Consider the following 26,149-nt stretch of genomic DNA (forward strand, 5'->3'; position numbering starts at 1 on the left):
TCTATTAACGCACACTTCTCCTCCACAGACCTTTGGTTCAAGTCTGTTCTCGCACACTTCTCCTCCACAGACCTTTGGTTCAAGTCTGTTCATGCACACTTCTCCTCCACAGACCTTTGGTTCAAGTCTGTTTACGCACACTTCTCCTCCACAGACCTTTGGTTCAAGTCTGTTCACGCAGCGTTTTGCTCTGTAGACCTATGGTTCAAGTCTGTTCACGCACACTTCTCCTCCACAAACCTATGGTTCAAGTCTGTTCACATATGTTTTTGCTCCACAGACTTAGTTTACGAACCTGTTCATTCTCGCTTCTTCCTCAACAAACCTAGCATTACTCTGTTCATGCTCACTTCTGATTCACAAACCTTTGGTTTGAGAATGTTCATGAATGCTTCTGTTCCGCAGAGATACGGTTTGAGTCTTTTGATGCTGTTCTGCTACGCAGCCGTATGTTACAACTATGTTCATGCACCCTTCTGTTCCACAGACGAATGGTTTGAGTCTGTTCATATACGATTCTGCTCTGTAGACCTTTGGTTCAAGTCTGTTAACGCACACTTCTCCTGCACAGACCTTTAGTTCAAGTCTGTTCACGCACACTTCTCCTTCACAGACCTATGGTTCAAGTATGTTCAAGCATGCTTTTGCTCTGTAGACCTATGGTTCAAGTCTGTTCATGCTCGGTTCTGCTCTGTAGACCTTTGGTTCAAGTCTGTTCATGCACACTTCTCCTCCACAGACCTTTGGTTCAAGTCTGTTCACGCACACTTCTCCCCCACAGACCTTTGGTTCAAGTCTGTTCATGCTCTGTTCTGCTCTGCAGACCTTTGGTTCAAGTCTGTTCATGCACACTTCTCCTCTACAGACCTATGGTTCAAGTCTGTTCATTCATGCTTTTGCTCTGTAGTTCTTTGGTTCAAGTCTGTTCATGCTCGGTTCTGCTCTGTAGACCTTTGGTTCAAGTCTGTTCACGCACACTTCTCCTCCACAGACCTTTGGTTCAAGTCTGTTCACGCACACTTCTCCTCCCCAGACCTTTGGTTCAAGTCTGTTCACGCACACTTCTCCACCACAAACCTATGGTTCAAGTCTGTTCATGCATGTTTCTCCTCCACAGACATTTGGTTCAAGTCTGTTCCTGCATGCTTTTGCTCCACAGACTTAACTTACAAACCTGTTTATTCTCGCTTCTTCTCAACAAACCTAGCATTACTCTGTTCATGCTCACTTCTGCTTCACAAACCTTTGGTTTGAGAATGTTCATGAACGCTTCTGTTCCACAGATATACGGTTTGAGTCTGTTGATACTCTTCTGCTCCATAGACCTATGTTACAACTCTGTTCCTACACGCTTCTCCTCCACAGACCTATGGTTTGAGTCTGTTCCTACACGCTTCTCCTCCACAGACCTATGGTTCGAGTCTGTTCATGCATGCTTCTGCTTCACAGACCTATGATTCGCGTCTGTTCATGCACATGTCTGGTCCACAGAAATATGGTTTGAATGCGTCCATGCACGCCTCTCCTCCACAGACCCATGGTTTGAGTCTGTCCATGCACACTTCTGCTCCACAGACCTATGGTTCTAGTCTGTTGATGCATGCTTCTGTTCCACTGACCTATGGTTCGAGTCTGTAGATACACGCTTCTGTTCCTCAGACCTTTGGGTGAGTCTGTTCATGCACGCTTCTCCTCCACTGACCCGTGTGATGAATCTGTTCATTCTCGCTTCTCCTCAACAAATCTGTTCATGCTCACTTCGGTTTCACAAACCTTTGGTTTGAAAATGTTCATACACACCTCTGCTCCACAGACCTATGGTTGAGTCTGTTCATGCACGCTTCTCCACAGACCCATGGTTTGAGTCTGTTCATGCACGCTTCTGCTCTGTAGACCAATGGTTTGTGTCTGTTAATACATGCTTGTGCTCCACAGACATATGGTTAAAGTCTGTTCATGTACGGTTCTGCTCCACATACCTATGGCTCATGTCTGTTCACACACGCTTCTGTTTTACAGACCTTTGCTATGAGTCTGTTAATGCAGGCTTCACTGCCACAGACCTATGGTACGAGTTTCTTCATGCACGCTTCTGGTCTGGTGCTTAGGTAACAGCTGCGTGTGTACCCTACAACTCCATACATCAGTTACCCATGCATGAACATTCCAACTCATGCTATTAATCCGCAGCCACACACACTCTGCAAACCTTGCTACCGAACTGTTCTTCGATGTCTTCACATGCACCCGACTAGTGTCATGCACGTGCACTCTCACAACTACACTCCTCCAGTGCACCCTTATTATATTGTGCACAAGCACATTTCTCCTCCAGTGCAGTAGCTGTCAATGTGCATATTTAGACTCTTGTTCTTCAGCCCTGGTTGATCACCTGCCTGTGCACACTTCCTCCAGGTGTCCTCACTGGTGACCCACACACGTGTAGACTCTTGCTCCTAATTCTGTGGCTTGCACATGCAGACTCTTCCTGTGGTTGATGAGTCACACATGTAGTATACTCTTCCTCTGTTGACGTGCACATACAGACTCTTTTTCCAGAGCTCTGGCTGGTGACCCACACTTGTGGTATACTCCTCTTCCAGTGACTAGCACATACAGACTAATCCTCCAGTGCACTAGCTGGTGATTCATACGTGTAGTATACTCTTCTTCAAGTCACATGAACGTGCAGACTCTATCTCCCCTGCTCTGGCTGGTGACCCATTTATGTAGTATACTCTTCTTCCATTGACTTTCACATACAGACCCTTGCTCCTGTGGTCTGTCTGATGACCCACACGTGTAGCATGCTGTTCTTCAAGTGACCTGAACATGCAGACTCTTCCGCCTGTGCTCTGGCTTGTGACCTGCACATGCAGTAAACTCTTCTCGTGGTGACTTGCGTATTCTTTCTTTAGTGCTCTGGCTTGTGACCCACACTTGTAGGTTACTCTTCTTGAAGTGACATGAACATGCAGACTCTTCCGCCTGTGCTCTGACTGGTAACCTGCACATGTAGTATGCTTGCCTTCAAGTGACCTGAGCATGCAGACTCTTTCTCCTGTGCGCTAGCTGGTGACCCACACGTGTAGATTACCCTTCTTCAAGTGTCATGAACATGCAGACTCTTCCTCCAGAGCTCTTGCTGATGACCGACATGTGTTGTATACTCTTTCGCACACATGTATATTCTTCTTCAAGTGACCTGAACATACAGACTCTTCCTCCAGAGCTCTCGCTGGTGACCCACAGGTGGTACATACTCTTCCGCACACATGTATACTCTTCTTGAAGTGACCTGAACATACAGACTCTTCCTCCAGAGCTCTCGCTGGTGACCCACAGGTGGTACATACTCTTCCGCACACATGTATACTCTTCTTCAAGTGACATGAACATACAGACTCTTCCTCCAGAGCTCTCGCTGGTGACCCACAGGTGTTATATACTCTTCCGCACACATGTATACTCTTCTTCAAGTGACATGAACATACAGACTCTTCCTCCAGAGCTCTCGCTGGTGACCCACAGGTGGTACATACTCTTCCGCACACATGTTGTATACTCTTCTTGAAGTGACATGAACATGCAGACTCTTCCTCCAGACCTCTCGTTGGTGACCCACAGGCGTTATATACTCTTCAGCACACATGTATACTCTTCTTCAAGTGACATGAATACGCAGACCCTGCCTCCTGTGCTCTCGCTGGTGACCCACAGTTGTTATATACTCTTCCGCACACATGTATACTCTTCTTGAAGTGACATGAACATGCAGACTCTTTCTCCAGAGCTTTCGCTGGTGACCCACAGGTGTTATATACTCTTCCGCACACATGTTGTATACTCTTCAAGTGACATGAATACGCAGACCCTGCCTCTTGTGCTGTCGCTGGTGACCCACAGCTGTTATATACTCTTCCGCACACATGTATACTCTTCTTCAAGTGACATGAACATGCAGACTCTTCCTCCAGAGCTCTAGCTGGTGACCCACTGGTGTTATATACTCTTTCGCACACATGTATATTCTTCTTGAAGTGGCATGAACATGCAGACTCTTCCTCCAGAGCTCTTGCTGATGACCGACATGTGTTGTATACTCTTCCGCACACATGTATACTCTCCTTGAAGTGACATGAATACGCAGACTCTTCCTCCAGAGCTCTCGCTGGTGACCCACAGGTGTTATATACTCTTTCGCACACATGTATACTCTTCAAGTGAGATGAACATACAGACTCTTCCTCCAGAGCCATCGCTGGTGACCCACAGGTGTTATATACTCTTCCGCACATATGTATACTCTTCTTGAAGTGACATGAACATGCAGACTCTTCCTCCAGAGCTCTTGCTGGTGGCCCACAGGTGTTATATACTCTTCCGCACACATGTGTTCGAGGCATGTGGGCTGCTGAATTCATATCTGTGCATAGATCGCCGCCTAGTGTTGGGTCCGGATGTTTGCACGTTGTTGTCCTGGAAGAGTCTTCGAAGTATCCTGAGATAGGTGACTCCTCCCCTGGACCACAGTGCGCATGGGCATCCTCTCCATCCTCAGATTGTTTTTTTCCGCCATTGGGTTCGGATGTGCTTATCTTGACTCAAGTTAGGAAAAACTTTTTACAGGCCAAAAGGCCTTTAGTTCGCGTTGGTACTGTTCCCGATCGGTATCGATAGTTATTTGTTAGTTTACTAACTTCCAGAAACCAACTTTTTCGCATCATACCCGACCATCGACCCGACATCGACGATGGAATCGAGGACGCCCTTCAAGTGGTGCCCTGTATGCAATGCGAAATATCCCCATGTCGACGTCCACCCGGTGTGCAACAAATGCCTTTCACCGGATCACGACGAGTCCACATGTATGGCCTGTGCCCGATTCCGATCCAAGAAGACTCTCCGGAATCGTCGAGCAGCGAGGCTCGAAGCGCAGCAAGCGGCACCGGCCCCGACTGACATCTTCAACGCCGAGGACGAAGATGTGCAAGACGTGGAGAACCTACCCTCCAGCCGCGCTTCCGAACACGACTCCGGATCGGAAGAAGTCGAAGAACAACTCTTTCACAGAGACGAAGCCGACACCGAGGTAGGAGACTACAATGAGGCCTTAGGGGCCGAAGAGAGTAGCTCCGGTGACGAGCAAGGCCTACCCGAACAGACTGTGGATATCCCAGTGCATCAGTCTGTGGCTCCGGTCGAGGGATCGCCTTCGGGCCTTACCCAAGACCTATCCCGCATCCATTCGGCCCCGCCCTCTGTCCCGGCCTCGGACATTCAGCGGCAGCCTTTACTACCCAAAACGGCTGGTTTCCCTTCATCGAAACGAAACCGAAAGCCGTATCGGTTCAGCAGAAACCGAAACTGAAAGTCACACTGGTCGGATCGAAGCCCACCACACCTTCGACGCCAGCCAAACCCGTCGGCACCGACCGCACCAAACGGGACTTCGGTGCCGAGCTTGCAGCAGTCGGCGCCGACGCACGGAAAAAGACCATCGGTACCGCCAAGCCGCCTCGGCTCCCGGCACCGAAACAATCGGCTCCAACCACAAAGGTCAAAATGGCTGCTGGATCTCACACCACTTCGAAAACAGCACCCAAGGCACAATCATCGACGCCGTCGACAGCTACTACCTCTCCTCGACTCGATGACCCCGTGGCACCGAAGAAGTCCACGCCTGCCTCAACGGAACCGGTCGGCGCCAAAGAACCGTCGGCGTTCCAGGTGCGGCAAGTTTCAGCATCCTTGCAACGCATCAAAGATAAGGCGGCCCTCCAAGACACATCAAGCACCGAGCCGAAAAAGGCTCAAAAAGCTTCTCCGGCACCGGCCAACATCACTTTTGGCCTGCCACCATCCACGGCGCCAAAACTGTTCGAAATCAGAACACGTGTCACCCACACCAGGATCACACCTGCAGAACACTCTCCTACGGAGACGTCGCCATCACACATCATCGATGCCGCAACAGGCAGAATGATGATTCACAAGAGGAAGATAACTTCCGAGCCAGCTTTGGACTCCTACCGGATCCCACTAAAGAAAAAGCTGCCAGTGGATTCGGAACCACTTCTTTACGAGCCTTTCCATACCTCTTACCAAGATCCACAGTCCTTCTCTCCGACACACTCCAAAACAGACGTTTTGGAGGACTACATAGGTGACCACGTCCCCTACCCCGGAGAAATGGACCCTGAAGGCCAACAGGACCCTGACCAAGCTTGGGATGACCCTGTGGACTCAAACGCACCTATGGATACGCAGGACACGCAGCTATATGGTGCAAAAACGTCTCCCACAGAGGACACTGCCGCATTCAACGCCCTCATTGAACGTGCTGCGGCCAATCATGGTGTTCAACTCCACTCTGACACCATCGAGGACGATTTTCTCATGGACACTTTCGCATCCTCAGAAAAACATGTTAAAACTCTACCCATGTTGAAAGGTGTCCTCAAACCAGCAAAGGACATTTTCAAATAACCCACCAGGGCCAGAGTAATAAACCCCAGAATCGACAAAAAATATAGGTCAGCGCCTGGGGATCCTACCTATATTAGATGACAGTTGCCTCTGGATTCCATAGTAGTCGCGAATGCTCGTAAACGGGCGCACTCGCAGACGACTGGGGATGCCCCTCCCCCGGACAAAGAGTCCAAGGTGTTAGAGACCTCCGGCAAACGGGTTGCAGCCCAAGCAGCTAACATATGGCGTATTGCCAATACTCAGGCGCTCCTGGCTCGCTACGACCGAGCGCATTATGACACACTAGAAACATTACTACAACATCTCCCTGACCAATACAAAGAGGGAGCAGAGATCCTCATCAGAGAGGGACAACTCCTCACAAACGCATCCATCAAGTGTGCACTGGATGCCGCAGATACAGCTGCCAGAGCCATAAACACTAGCGTCATGTTACGACGACACGCCTGGTTACAAATCTCCGGATTCAAACCTGAGGTGCAAAATAACATCCTCAACCAGCCGGTCAACCCAGACTACTTATTCGGGCCAGAGGTTGACACCACACTAGAAAAAATAAAAAAGGACACAGACACTGTAAAGTCCATGGGGGCTCTCCAAACGCAGACCTTTCGGAGTGGCTCCTTTCGTCGCCCCGGCAATAGAGGAGCAGGTAGAGGACAGGGGTCACAGCAAACCTACAACAAGGGCAACACCCAAAGTACCTACGATAAAAACACCAGGGGTGGATATCGTGGTTCAAGCACAAAGGGCAGAGGACGCGGATACGGCAATACCAGATCCTCTCCCAAGAACAAACGGTGACGCCCTCACCCTTCCTCCCGACCACACAACACCTGTCGGGGGAAGGTTGCAAAAGTTCCTGGCCACGTGGAACTCCATCACCACGGACAGGTGGGTCAAAGATATTATCAAACACGGTTACTGCCTAGAATTAACCTCTACTCCACCCACAATACCCCCCAAACACCGTCCTATGTCCTCAGAGCACTTAGCGCTATTACAGCAGGAAGTGCTAACCATGATGCAAAAAGGCGCAATAGAGGTCGTACCCGTCCACGAGCAAGGTACGGGGGTGTACTCCCTGTACTTTTTAATACCAAAAAAGGACGGGTCACTCAGACCTATACTAGACCTGAGACCCCTCAACCGCTATATTCTTTCGGAGCATTTCCACATGCTCACCCTGCAACAAGTCCTCCCACTGCTCAAACAGGGAGACTTCCTGGCCACACTAGACCTCAAAGATGCGTATTTCCACATACCCATTCACCCATCACACAGGAAATATCTCAGGTTCACTATTCAGGAACAGCACTACCAATTCAAGGTTCTTCCCTTCGGCGTCACAACAGCACCCAGAGTTTTCACAAAGTGCCTAGCTACTGTGGCGGCACATCTACGGAGGCAGCACATACACGTCTACCCTTACCTGGACGACTGGCTTGTTCAAGCAAAGTCAGCCCAGCAATGTGCCAGCCACATGTCCCGCACCATTCACCTCCTTCACAGTCTGGGGTTCTCACCAAATTACCCAAAATCACATCTCCAACCCGCACACGTACAACAGTACCTAGGTGCGACCATAGACACTCTGGCGGCCACAGCTCAGCCAAATTTAGTGAGAATCAACAGCATGCAAATGCTGATTTCCAAGTTCAAACCACAACACTCCCTTCCCGCGCGAGTGTTCATGCAGTTGATAGGCATGATGGCCTCCTGCATTTTCATAGTCCCACACACAAGACTACATATGCGCCCGCTTCAGGAGTGCTTAGCACGTCAATGGAATCATGCTCACGGACAACTAAAAGACCTAGTGTTGGTGAGCGGTCGGGCATACAACTCTCTGCATTGGTGGAATCCACAAAACCTTTGCAAGGGCCGACCGTTCCAGGAGCCTGTTCCACAGATAATACTGACAGCGGATGCGTCTCTCCAGGGATGGGGAGCTCATGTACTCAACTACACAGTGCAGGGACTATGGACAACACAACAAAAGAAGATGCACATCAACCTTCTAGAACTGATGGCAATCTTCCTGGCTATGAAAGCATTCAAAGTACACTTGTGCAACAAAGTCGTGTTGATCCGGACGGACAACATGACCGCCATGTACTACATACAGAAGCAGGGAGGAACACACTCTCCACAGTTGTCTCATCTGGCTCAGAGCATGTGGAAGTGGGCCATTCAGAGGAACATGTTCCTCATGGCGGAACACCTCCCCGGCAAGGACAACCAGATGGCGGATCTGCTCAGCAGACACAGCCACCAGATGCACGAGTGGGAGTTACACCCATCAGTACTCCAACCGTACTTCCAGCAATGGGGTCATCCAGAGATAGACCTATTCGCCACAAGCGAAAACGCAAAATGCCAAAGCTTTGCCGCCAGGTTCCCACATCCACAGTCGCAGGGCAATGCGATATGGATGAACTGGTCCGGCAGATTTGCGTACGCTTTTCCCCCAGCACCGTTGATACCGCTGGTGGCTCGCAAACTCAGACAACACTCACTGACACTCGTCCTGGTTGCTCCAACGTGGGCACGCCAGCCATGGTACACCACTTTTCTCGAACTTTCCGTGGTGCCGCATCAAAGGCTGCGGATCAAACCCGCGCATCTGACGCAGAACCATGGAGAGATTCAGCACCCAGATCCGCAACAGCTGAACCTGGCAATCTGGCTCCTGAAGTCCTAGAGTTTGGCTACCTAAACCTGCCACCTGACTGTATGGACATCATTAAGGAAGCTAGAAGACCCACTACCAGAGCTTGCTATGCAGCCAAATGGAAAAGGTTCGTCATCTATTGCAATAATAATGACATTAACCCGCTAGACGCATCCATCCAAAACATAATTTGTTACCTCTTACACCTATACCGATGCAATCTGGCGTACACCTCGATACGTGTCCATTTGACCGCAATATCAGCCTATCTCCAGAACAGGCATTTATTCAGAGTGCCTGCCATCAAGCATTCTTGGAAGGACTCAAACGAGTAATTCCTCCAAGCCACCCACCAGCTCCAATGTGGAACCTCAACTTGGTCCTCACACGCCTGATGGGTCCACCCTTTGAACCTCTACACTCATGCGAAATTCAATTCCTTACCTGGAAAGTAGCTTTCCTAGTAGCGATCACTTCTTTAAGAAGAGTTAGTGAACTCCAGGCACTAACCGTTCAATACAGGTTCACGCCAACAGGGTCGTACTACGTACCAACCCCAAATTCATGCCCAAAGTGATATCGCAGTTCCATATGAATCAAACTATTGAACTGCCTGTTTTCTTTCAAAACCCACAAACTGTCGCAGAAAGAGCACTCCATACACTAGATGTGAAGAGAGCCCTCATGTACTATATCGACAGGACTAAGATCTTTAGGAAGACTAAACAACTTTTCGTTGCCTTTGCCCCACACCACAAAGGTAACGCCATCTCCAAAGCAGGTATAGCCAGATGGATCGTTAAATGTATTCAAATTTGCTATCAAAAGGCTAAACGCACATTAACGATTCCCCCATGAGCCCACTCAACACGTAAGTTAGGGGCCTCCATGGCTTTCCTGGGAAACATCCCTTTGCATGATATATGTAGAGCAGCCACATGGTCCACTACACACACATTTACCAAACACTATTGTGTAGATGTGCAATCAAAACAGCAGGCAGCTGTAGGACAGGCTGTTCTCAAAACTCTTTTTCAGACCGCTGCAGCTGGCACTGGTAGCCGCCGCTAATAGGAGGTACTGCTATGTATTCTATGCACAGATATGAATTCAGCAGCCCACATGCCTCAAACTGAATATGCTACTTACCAGTATGCATCTGTTCTTGGCATGTAGGGCTGCTGACATTCATATCGCCCTCCCTCCTCCCCGGCGCCTGTAGCAGCTGCAGCTCTCAGAATTACTGTAAGCATGGTCATCACTTTCTGTATCTACTCCATCACTGCCACAATGGCGAAAAACAATCTGAGGATGGAGAGGATGCCCATGCGCACTGTGGTCCAGGGGAGGAGTCACCTATCCCAGGATACTTCGAAGACTCTTCCAGGACAACAACGTGCAAACATCCGGACCCAACACTAGGCGGCGATCTATGCACAGATATGAATGTCAGCAGCCCTACATGCCAAGAACAGATGCATACTGGTAAGTAGCATATTCAATACTCTTCTTGAAGTGACATGAACATACAGACTCTTCCTCCAGAGCTCTCGCTGGTGACCCACAGGTGGTACATACTCTTCTGCACACATGTATACTCTTCTTCAAGTGACATGAACATACAGACTCTTCCTCCAGAGCTCTCGCTGGTGACCCACAGGTGTTATGTACTCTTACGCACACATGTATACTCTTCTTCAAGTGACATGAATATGCAGACCCTGCCTCCTGTGCTCTCGCTGGTGACCCACACGGGCAGTATACCCTTCCTCTATTGACCCCTACATTCAAGCTTTGCTTGATGCTTGACCCAGGCTCATGACTTCAGATGTTTTTTGTGCCTCCCCTGTAGCATATCTTCCTGATGGAGCAGCAAGAGTACGAACAGGAGGGGGTATCCTGGGAGACTGTTGCATTCAACAACAACAAGCCTATACTGGTAAGAATCTCTTGTGACTTTAACTCGCCTGACTGGGTGTCCCTCACCGGCAAGCACAGTTCACATGGGGGAAAAAGCTGACTTTGTCTTCTGCAACAGGGTTTCTGGGGGGTTGAACCTTTGCAGATGCCTTTGGTGGATCACCTGTATTTTTGTATCTCCAGGACCTGTTCCTTGTGAAGCCAGTGGGAATTCTTTCACTCCTTGATGAGCAGAGCGCCTTCCCAAAGGTAGGTAGCAAGGGATACTACACCCTAAGAGCAGGAGCCTCCTAGAAAGTGGAAGTTACCTCTGCTAATCCTTGGGTAAGAGATGTCTGCTTCTAGAAGGTTGAGAGAAAGAGAGAGCGCTGGAGTATTCCAAACACAGAGGCTGTACGAGAGAGAGAGAGAGCGCTGGAGTACTCCAAACACAGAGGCTGTATGAGAGAGAGAGAGCTCTGGAGTACTCCAAACACAGAGGCTGTATGAGAGAGAGAGCGAGCGCTGGAGTACTCCAAACACAGAGGCTGTATGAGAGAGAGAGAGAGAGAGCTGGATTTCTCCAAACACAGAGGCTGTATGAGAGAGAGAGAGAGCTGGATTACTCCAAACACAGAGGCTGTATGAGAGAGAGAGAGAGAGAGCGCTGGAATACTCCAAACACAGAGGCTGTTTGAGAGAGAGAGAGAGCGCAGGAGTATTCCAAACACAGAGCCTGTACGAGAGAGAGAGAGAGCTCTGGAGTACTCCAAACACAGAGGCTGTATGAGAGAGAGAGCGAGCGCTGGAGTACTCCAAACACAGAGGCTGTATGAGAGAGAGAGAGAGAGCGCTGGATTACTCCAAACACAGAGGCTGTATGAGAGAGAGAGAGAGAGAGCGCTGGAGTACTCCAAACACAGAGGCTGTTTGAGAGAGAGAGAGAGCGCAGGAGTATTCCAAACACAGAGCCTGTACGAGAGAGAGAGAGAGCGCTGGAGTACTCCAAACACAGAGGCTGTATGAGAGCGAGAGAGAGCGCAGGAGTATTCCAAACACAGAGCCTGTACGAGAGAGAGAGAGAACACTGGAGTACTCCAAACACAGAGGCTGTATGAGAGAGAGAGAGTGCGGGAGTATTCCAAACACAGAGGCTGTATGAGAGAGAGAGCGCTGGAGTACTCCAAACACAGAGGCTGTATGAGAGAGAGAGAGAGAGAGAGCGCTGGAGTACTCCAAACACAGAGGCTGTATGAGAGAGAGAGCGAGCGCTGGAGTACTCCAAACACAGAGGCTGTATGAGAGAGAGAGAGAGAGCACTGGAGTACTCCAAACACAGAGGCTGTATGAGAGAGCGAGCGAGCGAGCGCTGGAGTACTCCAAACACAGATGCTGTATGAGAGAGAGAGAGTGCGGGAGTGCTCCAAACACAGAGGCTGTATGAGAAGTGTTTGCAGCTGTTTAACTATAGCTCTCAACATTGATACATGGTTAGCTTTGCTTTCATAGTTGAAGTTCTGTTTTGTGTTATATTCGTAAAGCACACAGTTGTCCCAGGGCTTGCCTCCGCAACCCACGACAGAGCAAGAACATAATAAGAAAAGAAATAGGATTACAGCAGTTTCTCCCAAATGACAACGGTTTTGGTTTAGTAATGGAGATGAGTGCAGACTGTTCCAGAGATCTGGATCTACTCCAGAGAAGGGTCAGCCTTCTTGTCACCATTGTCTGGAATGAGGGCCTTAGACCAAGATTAGCCGTGGCCGGCGAGCACGCTGGACAGTAGGAAAGAGCGACCAAGGCCATCAAGTGCTTAGTAAGCAAAGCTGAGGCCTCCGGGTGCCGACTGGTGTCCCGTCCATCCTCCATGGATCAGATTCAAGAGCCATGTGCATATGATACTAATGTCGCTAGGCCGCCCACAGTCTGTTTATGTGCGGGTGCTGCAGCGCACATTCCTGTCCCACTCCCTGTTGTACATGGTGCCCGCCCAGCCACTTGACCCTGTGCAATGACACTTCCCACCACCTCTATGCTATCGCTTTCTTTCCATCATGGCTGATGTCATTCACTCCGCCTGACCGCCATATGTACTGTGTTCCTGCGCATGTTCCTTTCTGCCTGCTTGTCTAATGTTCTACCCCCTGCCACATGACCTCCTGCCCATTTGCCTCCTGTGCCCCTGTCTATAACCTTTGACACCAGGTCTCTAGCCTCCATGTTTTCCAATGCACCTGGATTGTCCATGAACCCTTCCTGGTCCCTTTTCTCTTTTTGCTAGGGATCAGGAGGGTGGATCGGGGTGGGGAGAAGTCGGTAGTCCTCACTGTCCCTGCTAGCCCATTATTGTGCCGCAAGGTTCGTTACGCAGCTGTAGAGTTTTGCCATCGTTTTGTGTTCACCAGTAAATGTAAATGACTATGAACTAGTGCACGCGGCGGAGTGTGTTGCCTGTAGGATTCTTAAGCTCTCAGTTGGGTCAGACACTACACATGTTAACAATGCTCCCCATTGTGTTGGGGTGTGAATGAATAAACTGCTTTTGCCCGGCTGTGTCAAATGACCTCCTTGTTCTCCACAGGCCACAGACTCTACCTTTGTGGAGAAGTTAAACAGCAAATTTAAGGGGAACTCGCACTATGAACTGGGGCGCAGTCGGAATACGACGTTTACCATTGTACACTATGCTGGGAAGGTAAGAGGTGCTGTAATGCCATGGGAGTGGGGTTGTGTGCATCCTCCACGCTTAATGAGCAATTCTGCCTTGAAACCATGAGAACCCATTTATAAATCTGCATTTGGCCAAATTTGTCACTAAATTTCCTTGATCTGCACCAGCAAGAAATTCACAGAGGGATTCCTGGACGGCGCCGGCCCATTGATGGAGTCAGATCTCTGCAGTTGTAGATACAACCAAAGGGCTGAAAGGTTGGCATTCCTGGGTGGCGCAGGCCCATTGATGGAGTCAGATCTCTGCAGTTGTAGATACAACCAAAGGGCTGGAAGGTTGGCATTCCTGGATGGCGCAGGCCCATTGATGGAGTCAGATCTCTGTAGTTGTAGATGCAACCGAAGGGCTGGAAGGTTGGCGTTCCGAAATGTGGTTTGCTTTGCAGGTTTGTGGACATCCACGAACATGCATGGGCATTCACAATCTTCCCTCCATCCACGTTCCACCCTGGTAATGGTCATAATTTTAGTCCTGGAAAGGACTGGCACAATTCCCCTTCCAGGATAGGATGGGAAACCAATCGCCTCTAGATTTGCTGGGTTTTACCTCATAGTCTTTCTTTTAATCATTTACTGGCTCATGCATCAAGGTAGGCGTTTGCGATTACTGAGGAATCGCAATTAAGGAATCGCAAATGCCTATGCATGTAGGACTCGCTATTCCTAAACATTCCTTAGATGCGAATCGCAAATTGCGAGTCGCAATTAAGGAATGGCATTCCATTCACTCCTATGGGCTTAAAGGCCCAAAGGAATGAATGGGAATTGCATGTGCAGTTTGTGAGTACCAAATAGGTACTCATAAATTGCACATGCAATTTAAAGGGTGCAAGGGTGCCAAAAGGACACCCTGTTGCACCTTTGACATTGTAATTCTGTAATTCCTGGACCGGCGACGTGGGGGTAGGTCTACCGCCACCTCCTTCATTGGAAACGGACACTACACCTTAGTGTCTCCACTAGCCGGATCTGATACCACATATCCATGACCCTATTGGGGCTGTGTTTTTAGGGTTACAGGTACCACACTTTCTTTGGGTGCTGTAAGGGTGGTCACCTGTATATTATACTTTAGACCACCACCATTTAAGTGTAGGTAGTTCTTTCTGGTCCTGACGAATTGCCGTCAAATAGACTCAAGGGCAAGAAACATGTTGACCACTTGACTGCTTAGGGGTGTCAGACAGTGTTGTAATTTGCTTTCATATACTTATGAGAAGTCATGACAAAATTATACAAAATTAACCAAATTTGTTACTTGTACTATAATTTTGTGAAACCGTTTCTTCTTCTGGCTGCCCTAAAGAGGAGTGAATTGTTGCTTTATGACCGCCTCAGCACAGACCTCTCACTGACCATAGAGTGAAGTCAATGTGTGTATACGTGGGAGTGCAGGGTGCCATGGGGAAACAGCTGCCAAACAAATTCGCCACCACATGGGCGGTCATTCACCCCTTACACCATTCACTGCTAGCCCCTGTGGTCTTCAATGTCTGCCTGTCTCTGGAATGGAGTACGTAACACTCTTCTTTTTGGGGGGATTGGTGCAAATTCATTCACTCTCACTATTGGTACTGGGGCTGTCTTGCACCCGGAATACGTACAAATGGGTATCCCCTGCCTAAATACCCATTTGTATGTTTTCTGGTTATAACAGGAGGTTTTACCCTTTGTCCTGTTGTTTCAAGGTCTCAAGTCCTTTCCTGAGAATGGGGCCCTGGCGGGGACCCTGCTCATGTCTGTTGGTGTAGAAGCGTTCTTGCATCGGCCAGGTGTATGTCTAACCTTTCTGTTTCACAGTGTTTTTCAGAGCCTATGACTTTTAGGAATCACAAGTGAAATCTATTTTTTTCCAACTTTTTCTTGGGAAGAACTTCGCTGAACCTTACTTACGAAGCCCGACCTCTTTGGGCAGTGACCATGTAGATGACTGTTAGGGGGGGACATCCATGTCACAATTGTGTAGAAATAGGCGGCAGGGCTCATGAGTAACATTTTGGACGCTTATTTTGTGTATTTTTCATTTTACAAATGACACACTGGTGGGAGTTCACTCAACATGTGAGAAATGTCAGAGCTGATTGACTCATCTACTATTGTGTTACCTGGGAAAGTTGACCCCTGACGGGTGGGAAGATCAAGGCGGGGTGTGTGCACTTTGCGCATCTGCACGTGGCTCTATTTCCAAGTCCAAATGGGAAGAAGCGTTGGCAGGGAAGGAAGGGCGATGCGCCTTCAGGGTCATAGAATAAACATAGAAGAGGGGGCACGTTTCAAGGAGCCTGGCGAAGGCTGTCGCCGCCCATCGCGGTCAGATTTGTTGTTTTTTAATTTGTGACATTTTGTTCAAGCAAATTGCTGGAGAGAGTTGTCAGTTTGGCGTGTGATGGGCAGATTGGCATGAGAGCAATAAAGTGAAGGGTCAGGCAGAGCTCCTGGTGGTCAGGTCTCGATCTCGACCGGTATGCCAAGATTCATGTGAGGCTGTGCAGATTATGTGGTGTTTACACTAAATCTCAGGTCATTGGACCCAGACCATTAGAGTTGATGCCTGTGTGTTGCAAATTCATCCTGCGCCTTGGGCACCCCCCAACATTTTGCTGACTGATGCTGGTGGTGACTGACTCTGACTGACTCTGGGCTCTGTCTAACCAGGCCCAGGGCCAGCGCTATGCTGAAGGAAACACATTAGAATACAGTTAAAACACCTACATACACCAGGGTACACAATGGTATGGTGGGGTACCCCTGTGATTGGCATGACCTACCATATAAGCCCCTAGTATATAATAGGGCAGGGGGGTTGAAACTACCTAGAAGTCCCCAGTACCCTGGGGCATGGCGGTTCAGAGGCCAGCAGCTCTTTTTGCACTTGCATGTGTGCACTGCTGAAGCCTGAGGTCAGTTTAAAAGCAGCCCTGGGTGCCAGGACTGCTTTTAAAAAGTAAATTGTGCCCAAACTCGACTTTGGTGTTTTGGGCACTTAAAGATGGATAACCTACAATGTTTTGGCATATTAGTGACCCCCAGGGTCTCCCCTAGGTATCCCAGGGGTGGGGGGGTCAGGTATTTATAAGGTAGACCCTTATACAATGAGTTTTTATATGCCTGGGTAAAGTGAAATTTCACATTTCACTCCCCACATTGTGGTAAAGTGCTGCTCAAATTCGACCTTGATGCTTGGAGCACTGGGGAAGAAGGATCTGGAATATTCCTACAGATTCAGGACCCCTAAAGTCTCCCCTAGTTGCACACCGGGTGGGGTTCCTGTAGATATAAGGCATGTACTTATAAAATATGTTTTTGTAAGTCCTGGTGCTGGAAAAATGGCCCAAGTCATTTTTCCCATTGCAAATCCCCAGTTGCATAGGTTAACATGGAAGAAAGTTATTGATTAATAACTCTTTATAGGAGAGGGATAGAAAGGCCCTTCAAAGACTTCCCAGAATGGTATTAACAAATCCAACAATATCATATTGTTGAATTTCTCCTAAAGTGTACATACAAGAAGTTATGAGACTTTCTTGTTTGTAAGTCCAAATCCATCCTTCCAGTGGCCTGCCCTGATTGGTCAGAGTTAAGTGGATTAGCCAGGCTGCCTTGTAGAGGTGATAAAGAGCCCCTGGGGTTGACCAGCTCTGCTGGGAGGGCAGTGTGCTGTTCATAGGAATGCCAGGCCAGGGGGAGGAGTCCTAAACCATGGTCTTCAAAGAGGAGAGCAGAGACCAGTGTCATGTATGGCTCTGAACTTACCACCTTAGGCAGATGGTAGGATTAAGGAAGGTATGAGCAGGATGCAGGGGGAAGAGTCTAAGTAAATTAGCCATCCTAGGGGTGTGTTTAGCCAGCTCTTACCTCCTTGCTGGAAAATCAGCCATTATGGATTTGGAAGATTTGATGCACTCTGGGACAAAATAATGCCACACTGTACTGGATGTGGTCATAAATTTGAGGAGTTACCCTGCTCCCATTAGTCAGAAGTGACCTCCTGCATAACCCAGAGAACTTGGAATAAGTATTTGAGAGGGGCAGAGCCCTCCAGATCTGCTACTTGAAACTGAAACTTACTGAAGCAAGAAGTGCCCTGTTGAGAAGTTTTTCTGTGCAAAGACCTCTAAGGCCTGACCTCTGAAAACTGCACCATCTGAAACTACAGTCCTGAGGATTATTTTGCTGAAAAAGAACTAAAGAGTGGACTCCCTGAAAGCTACAGGTTAAAAGAGCTCAACTGGAACATCACCAACTAAATCTACACCTTGGAGACCCATCAGTGGATTTGTAAGGGTTTTGTACCAGTGGATTGTGGGAACTGACGTCCTCAACTTTCAAGGACCATCTTGGAGCTTCCAGACCCTTGGAGTGAGTTTGAGACACTTTGGGACCCCTTGAGGAACTTCAGGAAGAAGTTCAAGAAGTTTGGAGAACTTTGGAGCAACTTTGAAAAAATGCTCCATAGAGGGACCGACTCAACCTGGACAGCCAGGCTGACTGCCTTCAACCGCGAGCCAGCCAAGCCAACTAGGTTTGTCCCGCTAAAAGCTCCATCGCTCCAACTTCCAGAGATTGACCGGGACTAGAAGAAAACTGAAGCTGGCAAACCCTCACCAGATCTGGCTACATAAGGAGCATCGAGAGACCCCGAGAGAAAAATCTCCAGAAACGTTTGTAAGTCCGCTCATAGAAAAGGTGACCGGGAGCAACCGCGAGAGCCAAGCTGCCAGTCTTCCATCGGGAGCCGGCCTGGATTCCTGGGTTGTCCCGCGGAAGCAATCTGGAAATCTTTTCTAAGTCCGCTCCAGGAAACTTGACTTGGACCTAGTCACAAGTCAAGCCGGCGAACCCTCACCGGATCCGGACTGGGTGGGAGCTTTGAGTACCCTCGGGAAGAAAAGCTCCAGAAACGTTTCTAAGTATGAAGGTAGAAACTGAGACCCGGACCTGCCGGGAGCTGTAGCCGCTAAGGGCTGCATCGCACCCGGCCTGAAACTTTGACTTTGCCCCAGTCTATCGCGAGCAGGTATCACAATATGGTGCTATAATCTTCTAAGTGCTATATTTTATTAAATCTTTGAAAATTCATATCTCCGGTTCCCTACATTGGATGTTTGTTGTTTTGGTGTCATTTTATAGATAAACATATTACTTATTTCTATAAATTGGTGTTGGATTTTTATTATGTGTTATGTCTTAATTATTTACTGAAATTGTGTTTTTAAATGCTTCACATACCTGTCTTTGAAGTTAAGCTTGTCTGCTGGCAGCCACGTTACCAAGGGTTGAGCATAGGAATACGTTTCTGAGACCTATGCTGAGTCCCACCATGTGTTAGTGGCCTCATTGCCAGTGCCAGACCTACATTTGCCCCTACCAATAACCCACTTTCCAACACTTTGCGAGAAAACATTTGGGCAATGCGGAGTTTTGACGTCATTGATCCCCTAAATGGAGTCAAAAGGGAAATAGGTCTGGATTTTTTTCGTAAATGACTATTCACATTGACTTGCTGCTAAGTTTGTAAACGGTGTCATTAGTGCAAGGGTGATGGAATCTCTTGAAAGCTTGCTTGCCAGTGAAGGAATCTCCGAAGAAGTTGTTCAGCATCATGAACTTCAATTTACCTCTGGGGAGGTTAGCAAGTGTTTGTAACATTTGGGAATCAAGCGCACTATAATGTTATTGTATCATCCCAGTAGCAATAGGTTTGTAGAGCGGTGCAATAGAATGATTAAAGACAATGTTCACTAGTCTATTGCTTGTGGAATGAATTCTTTGTAGGCTTTGAGGGAATTGTTGTAGGCTATTAGCACCACTCCCAATGTGATACAGTAGTTTCACATGTTTTACTCGTGAGGGAAAGAGTCACTACTTCATGTTGATTCGACCCTTCATGTGGAACATTTCATATCTGTGAACAAAGTTTAAGATGTGCTGGAAAAAAAGAATATGAAATATATTGAAAGTCCGGTTACAATGGGAGATTGTGTGAGGGTGAGCTTACCTGGGGTTGTTGCCAAGTGGATATCTACATTTTCAGAGCTGAATATGGTTGTGGCAGTGAAGGAATATGTGGTAAAGATGGGTAATGGCAAGTGTGGAACAAGGAGAGGGTGGCCCGGGTTTATGGGAATGGAGAGGAGTTGAAGCAGGAGCCACCGTGCTCTTACAGCTCCTTGAGGTCTTTGTTGGAGTCTTTACTTCGGGTGCGAAGTCAGGAAGGAGGAACCGGCTCCAAAGAAATCTGAAGATTTTGTAGGATGATATTGAGCCAGGCCTTCATTGTCTTGGACATGCAACTTTCCTGGTGTTACCCTTCTTTAGTGTTTGTTGTCTGCGCATTGCCTGAGTGTTTGATGTTGGATGTTGAGTTGGGTGTATTAAAGGAATGATATGTTGGGATATGCGTGTGAATGTAGAGTCATTAGCGGCCTTAGAAGTATGTGTAAGAATGTTTGTATGTCACATAGAATCTCATTGGTTAGACCGGGCAGTTTCTGCAGACGCCTCTCTTGCATCACCGTACTTCAATGAAGAAATGAAACCTACTCGTTAGACAAGTTCTCTTTCCACCCTGAGGCTGATCTGCTTGTCATGTGCTTCCAGGTGCAGTACACTGCCAACGGATTCCTGGAGAAGAACCGGGATACGCTTCCCGCCAACATCCGTGGGCTCTTCATCAACAGCGTTACTCCGTTACTGAGCGTGCTCTTCACAGGTAACCACCCAGCAAGACCCTTGTTCGCAGCTCCTCAGGGCCTTAATCCTAAACCCCTGAGGGGCTGTGACTCTGAGCTCACCATTTTACGTCTGTGTCAAGCCTCAGCATGTGGCCCTTTAGTATGAGCCGCCACCCTACCTTGGATCCTTAGTTCCAGCTCTCTTGCTTCCTTGGTTCGTCACTCAATGCAGCCACATGTAAAGTATAGTGTAAACCTCTACTCCATGTTGCAGTCAACTGCTGCTGCTCCCACCACATACCACAGCCATGTGGACGTCTCACTCCGGCGGTCTTCCAAAGCCTGTGAACCTTCCAGTGGCTGATGCACCTTGTATCTGTGCCTGGTGCACACTCGGCTGCTGATCCTGAACATGTCATTCCACCCCTTCTTCCCATGAAGGTGCTTCTTTTAAGGACTCTTCTCCTGGGTTCCAGCATTTCCCCGGTACTCAGTCCATTCGTTGCTACTCCCACACTCTCGCTGCCCTCGCTTCATGCAATGTATTTCCCCAGCCTGCCATCCTTGTTCCGTCTTACCGGGAATTGACTTTGGTGTCTTCCAATCCTGTGTTCTGAAGAGTCACTCAAGTTTTCTATTTTTTTCCCCTCTAGCTACCATCTCTAGAACGGGGACCCTGATGCCGCAGCACCACGCAAAGGTAAATACAAAGGGCACATTTCCCTGTAGTGGTAGAACACACATTGGGCCCCCATGAACCAAGCCCAAGCGAATCATCATCCAAGGTACGTATACCGAAGAGCAGGTGCTGTACCTCTTGGGCGCGCTTCAATGCGCCTCATGGGGTTGGTATTCCTGCATGGTTCTGCCTCGCATGTGTCATCCATGAAACAGATCATGCAGCTTACTTCTGTGTAGGAGCCTCACCCAGCGGAGTTCCCTTAGGGTGTGGCGAGATCTGGGTCATGGGTGCACCCCCTGGTTTAGTGCAGTTTGTCGATCAGGCCATGAGGAGCCTTCCCGTCCACTGTGAGGTGAAGACCCAAGAATAGCTGAACCTCCTCAGCCAGGAGGACATGAGTCGTGCATCCCAGCAGCTCCAGGACTTGTGTACGTTTGTTGTTCTCTTGAACATTCATCATTTCCGGAGTCCTTGTGCTGTGCTTGTTTTAGCACCATGATCCATGTGTTTACAGTTCAGCATGTTGGTTCACCTCTGGCTTCCAGTCCTGTTTATTTAAATATTTCTGTTGCTGCTTCAGGAATCACATACATGTGCCCAGTATTTTCAGGAGTGCCCGTGGCTCACAGAGAGCGCATATGTTATTGGGGTCTTTGGTTCTTAAGGATCTCCTAATCAGAAAGCACCTTACAAAATACCTCCTTCTTTACTTGCTTCTTATTTTACGTTTACTGCTTGCACTTCCCCATCTTCGTTCCCCCTAAATTCTTTACACCCTTCCCATGTCACCTTCTTACCTTTCTCTTGATGACGCATCCCTTCTCGACAGAACCTTACTATTTTTGTTAAAGTTCTTCAGAATGTTGTCACGTGAGGTTTCCTCAGCCTGGCATTCTTCATGCAATAAATGTACCACAGATAGACATGGGGTAAGTTTGTAAATTTACAGTTTCTGGGCAGTGGCCTCCGCCAGTTAAACACTGTTCTTTTTTGATATTTTGTTTCAGATCCTATTTTTAAAGTGGTCTTAAACCTCTGTTTAATGTTAGGCCGGTGCAGCGATTGTATACGCTGCATCCACTCGGAATGTTCCTCCTTAAGCGGACGCTGGTGAAACAGCCGTGAGAAGTCCAGAGTGCACGAAACCTCTGTTTGGCCCAGGAGGAGCCATGCGCACCCACTGGGTATCTAGAAACTTCTCGTGCACGTGGGGCTGTCCAGGACTTCTTGTCCAGCCCCATCATGTGGGCTCCTGGCCTCTGCCTCGCAGACCACAGCCGCATTCTTTGGTGTCCTGGACACACGTGCTCATGGAGCAGGAGTTAGAGCTTTCATCACTGGTGGCCTGACTGGAAGCGAGACATGAGGCTTGTAAAGATTTAAGAGTCAAGAGACCCTGAAGTGGAGTCTCACTGGACTTTCTTCAAATGTCGCTTTGTTTAGGGTCATGTTGTGATGTTTCCTTGAAGTCACCATTGCTTAGCTGCGGCTCGTTACACCTTGTAGCTGTCCTGTTCAGGCTGGACTTAACCCTGAGGTCCAGAGTAGGATGTACAATGCCCTGCCCTCTTCCCTGGCACCAGTAGTGTGGTCCAGCTGGCTGCCGTTCCCTGCCCTCGTCCCTGGCACCAGCAGTGTGGTCCAGCTGGCTCCCGTGCCCTGACCTCGTCCCTGGCACCAGTAGTGTGGTCCAGCTGGCTGCCGTGCCCTCACCTCGTCCCTGTCACCAGCAGTGTGGTCCAGCTGGCTGCCGTGCCCTGCCCTCATCCCTGGCACCAGTAGTGTGGTCCAGCTGGCTGCCGTGCCCTGCCCTCATCCCTGGCACCTGTAGTGTGGTCCAACTGGCTGCTGTGCCCTTCCCTCACCCCTGGCACCAGTAGTGTGGTCCAGCTGGCTCCCGTGCCCTGTCCTCGTCCCTGGCACCAGTAGTGTGGTCCAGCTGGCTGCCGTGCCCTGCCCTGTCCTCGTCCCTGGCACCAGTAGTATGGTCCAGCTGGCTGCCGTGCCCTGCCCTCGTCCCTGGCACCAGTAGTGTGCTCCAGCTGGCTCCAGTGCCCTGCCCTTCATCCCTGGCACCAGTAGTGTGGTCCAGCTGGCTCCAGTGCCCTGCCCTCCTCCCTGGCACCAGTGGTGTGGTCCAGCTGGCTGCCGTGCCCTGTCCTCGTCCCTGGCACCAGTAGTGTGGCCCAGCTGTCTCCCGTGCCCTGCCCTCATCCCTGGCACCAGTAGTGTGGTCCAGCTGGCTGCCGTGCCCTGCCCTCATCCCTGGCACCAGTAGTGTGGTCCAGCTGGCTCCGTGCCCTGCCCTCATCCCTGGCACCAGTAGTGTGGTCCAGCTGGCTGCCGTGCCCTGCCCTCATCCCTGGCACCAGTAGTGTGGTCCAGCTGGCTGCCGTGCCCTCACCTCGTCCCTGTCACCAGTAGTGTGGTCCAGCTGGCTGCCATGCCCTTCCCTGCCCTCGTCCCTGTCACCAGTAGTGTGGTCCAGCTGGCTGCCGTGCCCTGCCCTCATCCCTGGCACCAGTAGTGTGGTCTAGCTGGCTCCGTGCCCTGCCCTCATCCCTGGCACCAGTAGTGTGGTCCAGCTGGCTGCCGTGCCCTGCCCTCATCCCTGGCACCTGTAGTGTGGTCCAGCTGGCTGCTGTGCCCTTCCCTCACCCCTGGCACCAGTAGTGTGGTCCAGCTGGCTCCCGTGCCCTGTCCTCGTCCCTGGCACCAGTAGTGTGGTCCAGCTGGCTGCCGTGCCCTGCCCTGCCCTCGTCCCTGGCACCAGTAGTGTGGTCCAGCTGGCTCCAGTGCCGTGCCCTCCTCCCTGGCACCAGTGGTGTGGTCCAGCTGGCTGCCGTGCCCTGCCCACCTCCCTGGCACCAGTGGTGTGGTCCAGCTGGCTCCCGTGCCCTGTTCTCGTCCCTGGCACCAGTAGTGTGGTCCAGCTGGCTGCCGTGCCCTGCCCTCGTCCCTGGCACCAGTAGTGTGGTCCAGCTGGCTCCAGTGCCCTGCCCTCCTCCCTGGCACCAGTAGTGTGGTCCAGCTGGCTCCAGTGCCCTGCCCTCCTCCCTGGCACCAGTGGTGTGGTCCAGCTGGCTGCCGTGCCCTGTCCTCGTCCCTGGCACCAGTAGTGTGGTCCAGCTGGCTCCCGTGCCCTGCCCTCATCCCTGGCACCAGTAGTGTGGTCCAGCTGGCTCCGTGCCCTGCCCTCATCCCTGGCACCTGTAGTGTGGTCCAGCTGGCTGCTGTGCCCTTCCCTCACCCCTGGCACCAGTAGTGTGGTCCAGCTGGCTGCCGTGCCCTCACCTCGTCCCTGTCACCAGTAGTGTGGTCCAGCTGGCTGCCGTGCCCTGCCCTGCCCTCGTCCCTGGCACCAGTAGTGTGGTCCAGCTGGCTCCAGTGCCCTGCCCTCCTCCCTGGCACCAGTGGTGTGGTCCAGCTGGCTGCCGTGCCCTGCCCGCCTCCCTGGCACCAGTGGTGTGGTCCAGCTGGCTCCCGTGCCCTGTCCTCGTCCCTGGCACCAGTAGTGTGGTCCAGCTGGCTGCCGTGCCCTGCCCTCGTCCCTGGCACCAGTAGTGTGGTCCAGCTGGCTCCAGTGCCCTGCCCTCCTCCCTGGCACCAGTGGTGTGGTCCAGCTGGCTGCCGTGCCCTGTCCTCGTCCCTGGCACCAGTAGTGTGGTCCAGCTGGCTCCCGTGCCCTGCCCTCATCCCTCGCACCAGTAGTGTGGTCCAGCTGGCTCCGTGCCCTGCCCTCATCCCTGGCACCAGTAGTGTGGTCCAGCTGGCTGCCGTGCCCTGCCCTCATCCCTGGCACCAGTAGTGTGGTATAGCTGGCTGCCGTGCCCTGTCCTCGTCCCTGGCACCAGTAGTGTGGTCCAGCTGGCTCCCGTGCCCTGCCCGCCTCCTGTGGGGGACTCTCCGACCTTAAAGCCCTGACGGTGTCCTGGGGGCCGTGAGACCCAAGGGTGCTCGAACTTTTTCAGAATGGCTGGGATCAGCAGACCACTATGTCTGTGATTGCTTTTAAATAAAGAAATCTTTTCTTTCAGCGCAGCCCGTTTTCCCTAAAAAAACAACCCAGATGCGTTTAAAAAACAAACATTTAACAGTTTCATATTCTGTGGCGTGGGCGGTGCTGCGTGGGATCCCTGCCTGCTCTTACATATATATTTTAAACTTTCTCCTTCCCATTTGCAGATGGGCGACCACCACCTTGGAGTTGGGGGTAAAGTACGCGTGCTTTGCGACCGCATTTTGGTCACAAAACATTAGAGGATAACGTTCAGATTTGCTGTTTTGAAGGGATGCACTGAACACGCCCCTTCCTTGGGAGATTAAGGGGGGAGAGGGGGGCAAGCCGACACCAGACCACTTTATTGTGTGTGAAAAAGGCCGCTTTATTGAAACAGGTGCATATCACAATGTAACCTCCTTGGCCACTGCCTTACAAAACTAACGCCTCGCTATACAATAACCTCCTGACCCCTTGTGTTTTCCCCCCACCCCTACGATCCCCACATCATTTCCCCCATCCCCCAAAATACAACATAACATTCCATAACCAACATATAGCCCAATCCTACACCATGTAGCCTTTCCCAACTCCCACACTCCCCTGACCGTAACCCCTACCTGCCTTTAGTGCAACTGTAACTATCCAACCTCTAATCTAAACTTATCCAACCTGTCTACCCTTTACCTGTCCCTGGACCCAAATTACCAAACCTCTAACAACAAACTCTAGCCAATCCCGGCCAACTGTCAACCACCCCGCCGCCCAGGAAAAAGGGGGAAGTGTCGGCGACTACGCCTCTTCCTCCCTTTTTCCTGCCCCCCCCCCAAAACGCCGCGACCCCACACGACCTAATGCTTGTAAACTCCCAGCAAACGCGCCAACACTTCTCGCCACTCCAACAGGTACAGGTCCATTCCCATCCGGGACAAGTGTACCCCATCGTCCCTGAACATTTCCCGCGCATCGTAGCGGATGTCCCCATGTGCCACGCGGCC

The 26,149-nt window shown here is 50.3% G+C and overlaps 1 protein-coding gene across 1 annotated transcript in view; it reads left to right on the forward strand.

Moving 5' to 3' along the window:
• The window catches only part of LOC146863614 (myosin-IIIb-like), a 547,606-nt gene that overhangs the window by 353,989 nt on the left and 167,468 nt on the right, over positions 1–26,149 (forward strand). Inside the window, exons 12-16 of the mRNA XM_085627644.1 lie at positions 11,019–11,105; positions 11,270–11,335; positions 13,647–13,760; positions 20,396–20,507; positions 21,123–21,169. Coding sequence (XP_085483770.1) covers positions 11,019–11,105; positions 11,270–11,335; positions 13,647–13,760; positions 20,396–20,507; positions 21,123–21,169 — 426 coding nt within the window. The remainder of the gene's footprint in view (positions 1–11,018; positions 11,106–11,269; positions 11,336–13,646; positions 13,761–20,395; positions 20,508–21,122; positions 21,170–26,149) is intronic.

The sequence above is a fragment of the Triturus cristatus genome, chromosome 2_1 (assembly GCF_964204655.1).
Source record: "Triturus cristatus chromosome 2_1, aTriCri1.1, whole genome shotgun sequence".
In the NCBI taxonomy this organism is placed as follows: Eukaryota; Metazoa; Chordata; class Amphibia; order Caudata; family Salamandridae; genus Triturus; species Triturus cristatus.